We start from the raw sequence: 6,000 nt of genomic DNA, 5'->3' as shown, positions 1-6,000 counted from the left end.
AATATTGAAACACACGATGTTTAACATTTAACGTCGAATCTCTTTGGTCTGAATGATGAGCTCCTCTCCCTGGTCTGTCGGGGCACCGGGGCAGGAAGGATGGGGGGCGCCCTCTGGAGGGGCCGGAAAGGGCAGCCTCGTGGCTCCCCGGCCTCTGCCAGCCCCGGGCACCACGGCAGGCCTGTCCCCCTATAGGGAGAGAGGTGCTTGCGGATGCTATGAACCAGCCTCCCAAAGTGCCAACAAGGACAACACTGTATTTCGTCGACGGTTCTCCGTCTGCAGCGTGTGCCCAGCACAGCCCCGGGGCGCTGGTCGGGTCAGTCGCAGGAGCAGGCAAGCAGGCTGGTCGGCGGTGGAGACAGGAGCCACCCAGCGGTCATCGGTTGCCCGTCTGGTCGACACGTGAGGACACATGGGGTTCGGGGCAGGTACCGGACACCTTGGTCTGTTACAACGTCACTGTTAAGTTTACAGGAATTCCAGGAAGCGGGGCTCCTGTGCTCAGATACGGGGCATCTCGCCTGGGACACCGGACACGGCCCCAACCCAGGTGGGTGTGAGGAAGGATCTGCTCCTGCTGGAGTCCCCGCCCAAGACACAGACGCTGACAAGTCCCGGTGATGAGGCTGCACAGGGCAAGGAGAGCGTGGCGCTCGGACGGCTGGAAAACACTCTATCCTGTGTGTGCGTGCCGTGCCGTGTGCACGTCTGTGCACAGTAGACGTGTGTGCACGGGTGGCATGTGTGATGTATGCTGTGTGCAGTGCATGCGTGTGCACTCTTGTGCATGTATGGTATACGGTGCACGTGTGGGGAGTGTGCATGTGATGCACATGTGCATGTGGCACATTCACACCTGTATGTGGTACATGCACCAACACGTGTGTGTGGGGTGCACATGTCTGCACATGTGTTACAGACCCCGGGGCATGGAGGGAGGGAGCAAAGACTGGACAGGCTCACACACACATCCCTTTGGGTGTCTCAGCTTCTGTCTCCACGGGGACCCGTGGACCCCTTCCCTTGAGACATGCCACTTGCTGTCACAGAAAGATCACTGTCACCGATGTCTGTCCTCTGAGTCACGGCTTTGTGCCCGGATGTTCACGGAAATGCCAGACCCTCTCTTTTTGTGGCAGGGGACTTTATTGTTCCCAAACGCTCATGGTGCGGGCGGGACCCAGCCCTGATGGCGCCTGGCTTCGGAAGTCGAGTCTACATTAAAGGGTGTGTGGGCATTTCCAAAAGCCCAGGCCCCTCAGAGACCCCACCGGCCCTTGGAAGGCCTAGGGTCGCCGACACTCCCTCTGCCCTTGTGCTCCCAGAGTACGGCTGCTGCCCCAGCGTCTGTGGTGCGCTGAGGCCTGTGGGGCAGGGGTGAAGGCGGAGCCGGCACTGGGCAGAGGTGCTGACTCGAGTCCCCCTGAGAGTGGAGGGGCCTGGGGCAGCTGCCCAGAGCGCTCTGGACTGACAGGCAGGCTGCCTGCCTGCCCGCCCCGAGGAACAAACCTAAACAGAAAACACACATTAAACGCTAGGAAACATCAGGGGCGCCACCTGCCGCGGCCAGGCCCAGCAAGGCAGGTGGCGGGACAGACGGGATACACGCCGGGCGCTGAGGGTGGGTTTCTGCCCTGGGCTGCCGGGGACTGGGCACTACGGGACGAAAGCAGGTGACTGTGGACGTGGACCGCTCGGCTGCCCTCGGGGCTCTTGGAGGCCAACGTAGCCCAAAGCGTCTTCCCGCTCAGGTCGTCCAACGAAGGGGTCAGTGGCGGTGCCGCCAAGGCTGGGTCACGTGGTCACCCCCTGCCCACCTCACGTGGCCGAGGGCCTGGCTCTGCTCTGAAGCACGTCCAGGCCGTGTGGGCGAAGGGGACAGAGCCCCGCCTGCTACACGGTCGTCTCGTTCCTCCAGGGCCCCGTGCGGATGTTGCCCGTGCTGTCAGAGCCAAAGGGTGCAGCGCCCCGTGCATCACCCTTGACCAGCCCGTCCTGGCCAGAGCCGCCAAAGGGCAGGGACTGTGTCCTCCGGAGCACCTCCAAGTGGGCCGGGCCGTGGGCTGCCTCCCTGCCGGGCCGTGGGGGACAGCCATAGAGCACGGGGCTGGCGTCGCCGCCCTCGGGCTGGCTGACCAAGGGGAAGGGGTCACCCTGGGCACAGCAGGCCAGCGAGTGTGGCCCCATTGGGCCCTCGAGCGAGCTGGGGGGGCTGTCCGTGTGCGAGCTACGGGGGCTGCCGTCCAGGCTGGACGGGATGTGGTAGGCGTACTCCTGCTCGGCCGTGGCTGCCCGGTGCCGGCTGAAGTAGTGAGGCTCAGCTCTGCCCTGGATGCACCTGTGCAGGTGCGGGTCATGCCCAAAGGCGTCCTCCTCGTGCACGTGGACGTGGGCTGCGTCCTCCATCAACTGCTCGCAGGGCATCTGGGCACAGCAGGGTGTGGCTGGTGACAGGCAGCTGACGTGGCTTTGGGTGGCCTGCAGGTTGGTCATCTTGCAGTGGCTGGCTGGCGGGTGGCCGAAGCCCAGCGTCTTGCTGGGACACGGTGAGTCTTGCAGGCAGGCTGCGTGGCTCAGCACATCCCCGTTGGCGTCGAGCGTGGGGCGGGCGCCGAGCTTCACGGCGTGGGGGTCCCCACGGGAGGGGCAGCAGGACCACCAGCAGTGCCACACATCTTCCCGCTTGGCGCAGTGGTGGATGAGCACGAACAGCCCCAGGGTCACGCAGAAGGCGCCGTACAGGCAGCTGAAGATCATGTCCAGGAAGTGGCCCTGGGACACGGCCAGTGCCCCAAAGGTCCACGTGGCCACGAACAGGAACAGCGTGAAGGCGGCGGCCCGCAGCTGGGCCTTGAACGAGTGCTCGTTCTGCAGCAGCGAGGTGACCGGGGCATCGTGGGCGGGCGGCGTGGCCGCCGGGGCCCCGGGGCTCTCGCCGGCCTCGGGCCCCGCCAGCCGCTGCTGTTCCTCCGTCCGCTCCCGGAGCTCGTACCTGCGCTCTGGGTGGCGCCGCAGCTGGACGTAGGTGCCGAGGAAGTACACGCAGGTGACCAGGGAGATGAAGGTCGCCGGCCCGTAGAAGGCGCCCAGGCTGGGCTCCCAGGCCATCCAGCAGCTGTGGGAGGAGAGCAAGTCAGCGAGGGGGTCGCACGAGGCAGGGCACCGGCTGGGACTAGGGGTCACTGCTTCCCTGAGCTCGCGGGAGGGTCCTCGTGAGAGAAGGAGACACACGAAATCGGGACGGGGCCGCCACCAGCCAGCGTGGTGGGAGTTTGGGGGCGCCGGCGGTGGGGGTGGCCTGCAGGCGGCAGCCAGGCCTGGGTTCCAAGCCTTGGGCCGCCTCTCTGGCGCTGCTGCTTTTCTCGGGCGGCTGCCCTTCCTCCCAGCTTCAGCCGGACAGGGTGGGGCCGCAGTGCCGGGCCCAGGAAGGGGTGAGCCCCGGGGGAACAGGGCCTGCGTGTCCTGCGGGGCTTTGCCCTGGGGGGGGGGCAACTGGGGGAGGAGTGTGAGGGTGCAGGCATGGCTCCAGCGCCGGGGGTCTGCTGGGGGCCGTGCTGCACCGGGGCTGGCGCTGCTCCTGTGAGCGAGGGGGCCAGACCGGCCTCCCCAGGAGGCTCTACGGTGAAGGGCAGGGGGGGCGGCTTCGGGGAGAGCCCAGGGGGGACCCTGAGAAGGCCACAGAAGCCACTGCCAGGTGCAGCCGACCGGTGGCCTCACGGCGGGAGCGGCCTGGGCAGGGCCAGCGAGGCCGAGGGCCCCAGCCCACCCGCCGGCCGCGGGGGGCGCTGGACGCGCGGCAGAGCTGGGGCGGGGGCGCCGAGAGCGAGGGGGGCCGGTGGGCGGGGCGCCGACGGGGCGGGGTCTGTCTCGGCTCCTACGCATGGCCGGGTCCACGCTCGCCTGTCCTGGGCGGGGCGGCCGTGTTGCCAGGGGCACCCCCCCACCCCTCCTGCCAGCCCACGGTGCCGGGGGGACGGGAGTGGGGGACGGGGGGTGGGGGATGGGAGGCGGGGAAGCCCGCGTGCGGGGAGGACGGCGCTCCTGGGCGGGGCCACGCCGCCCCCCACCGCGCGGCGCCGGGTACTCACTACGCGGAGTCCTTGTCCTCCATCCCGTAGTTCCCGATGTTCGTGGCGGCCGTGATGCCGCAGATGATGAAAGGGGCCCCTCCGCTGATGAGGTAGAACCTGCGGGAAGGGGCCGCTCACTGCACTCCAAGTCCCCCTGCAGCCCCAGGGCAGCCCCCCTTCGCCTTCCTGGGGCAGAGCGGGGGAGGCGAGGCCCAGGCGTCCCGGCCGAGCAGCTGTCAGAGCGGCACCGGCCCACCCTGGTGGCGTAGCCGCTGCCAGCGCCCCACCCGACCTGGCCTCCCCCGCACCCCCTCCCCCACGAGCCCCGCATTCCCCATCCCCTGCATTCATTGCCCCCCGTGTTCCCCCACATCCCCCCACCCCCTGGGTCGCCCCACGTCTCCTCCAGGTGTGTCCCCCCCCCCCCCCCCCCGCTGCCACGCCTGTGCAGAGGTGACCCTGGCCGGGCCCAGCACGTGCGTCTGGGGGCATGTGGTGCCCTGGTTCATGCGGCAGAAGTAACGGGGACAACGTGAAGCCCCTGAGTGGAGGGGGGACCACAGCGGACAGGGTGGAGGGGGCTGCGTGCTCCATGGGGGACAGTACGGGGCTGTGGCGGACACTGTAGCCAGCCGCCTGGCCCCCTTCAGGCGGAGCTGCTCATGCCGCCGGCGCCGGGGCCTCTCAGCTCGAGCCCAGGTAGCGCCTGTGCCAGCAGGTGGCTGGCGTCAGTGACTAGCTATGCCTGCTCGGGCCTGAAACTGGCCTGATAACCTCAGGGTGAGAAACTCACAGGGGCCGTTCCTTGTGCCTTTGTGTGCTGCCTGGCAGCCCAGTTTCTCAGCTGCTTGGGGGCAAGTTCTGGGTTTGACCCCTCCCTGGGAGGACAGGGATTCGCCTGGAAGGGAGTTGCCTGCCCCCGGTGAGCTGCCTGTCCCATCTGTGGGGCCGCAGCCAACAGCTCCATCCAGGGGTGTTGGAGCGGGACCCTGGGGAGCGCGAGGGCCGGGGACTGCCAGGCGCCCGTGCCACGGGCACCGGGCCATGGAGCACGCTGGTTGTCACACACGGCGATGGGTGGTGCCTCTGGAGCGGAGAGCAAGGGGCCAGCTCGGGGACGATCCCCCATAAGAGGGTGTCGGGGACGATCCCCCATAAGAGGGTGTCATTCACAGGATGCCACAGATGCCCAAATCGATGGGAGGGCACCAGGTCCCCAGCGAGGGGAACGACACGGATTCCAGGTCCACGGGTGGGAGTGGATGGCCCTGCACATGGTCACACGCGGTGACGGCTGGGGACTCCGTGCCTCCCGGAATTCTGTATCCAGAGGGCACGTCCTCCAGAGTGAAGGAGAAAGACACATTGTAACAAACATAAAACCGGGAGCATTCGTGGTCAGCTGACCTGCACTTAAGAAATGCCAAATAGAATCCTTCAGGATGATAGGATGCTGTACCAGACAGAAACTTGGAGGAATGAAGATCATCAGAAATACTGAACATCTGGGTAAATATAAAAGATTTCGTTTCTTCTTAATTTCTTTAAAATATATATTGGTGTTTAAAGAAAGAATTTTAACACTGCCTTGAGTTTACAATATAGGTAGGGGCACTATCTATAGTGTCTGTAGCATAAAGAGGGTGGGAGGAGAGGTGGTCCCATGCAGTTGCAAAGTTTCTAATGTATTTTACATGAAATAGTGTAAGTTTCAAACTAAAAAGACTGTGGAAAGGCTGTGGATTTTAATCCCTAAAGCAACCATAAATAGCTAATAGGCAAAAAGTTAATAGATAAATTAAAATGAAATGTTAAAAAATATCAAAATAACCAAAGAAGACAATAAAAAAGGAAAGGGAGGACAGAAAACAAAAAAAGAGAAAAATGAAGCAAAAACAGAAAACAAATAATGAAATGGAGACTAAAT

The 6,000-nt window shown here is 64.5% G+C and overlaps 1 protein-coding gene across 1 annotated transcript in view; it reads right to left on the bottom strand.

Moving 5' to 3' along the window:
• Positions 1 to 1,896: 1,896 nt before the first annotated feature.
• The window catches only part of ADGRA1 (adhesion G protein-coupled receptor A1), a 32,472-nt gene continuing 28,368 nt past the window's right edge, over positions 1,897 to 6,000 (bottom strand). Inside the window, exons 5-6 of the mRNA XM_068549114.1 lie at positions 4,092 to 4,190; positions 1,897 to 3,118 (exon numbers count right to left, since the gene is read on the bottom strand). Coding sequence (XP_068405215.1) covers positions 1,897 to 3,118; positions 4,092 to 4,190 — 1,321 coding nt within the window. The remainder of the gene's footprint in view (positions 3,119 to 4,091; positions 4,191 to 6,000) is intronic.

The sequence above is a fragment of the Eschrichtius robustus genome, chromosome 7, assembly GCF_028021215.1.
Source record: "Eschrichtius robustus isolate mEscRob2 chromosome 7, mEscRob2.pri, whole genome shotgun sequence".
NCBI classification, from domain to species: Eukaryota; Metazoa; Chordata; class Mammalia; order Artiodactyla; family Eschrichtiidae; genus Eschrichtius; species Eschrichtius robustus.
Note: the sequence above shows the minus strand (reverse complement) of the source record. Positions and strands in the feature narration are given on the sequence as shown.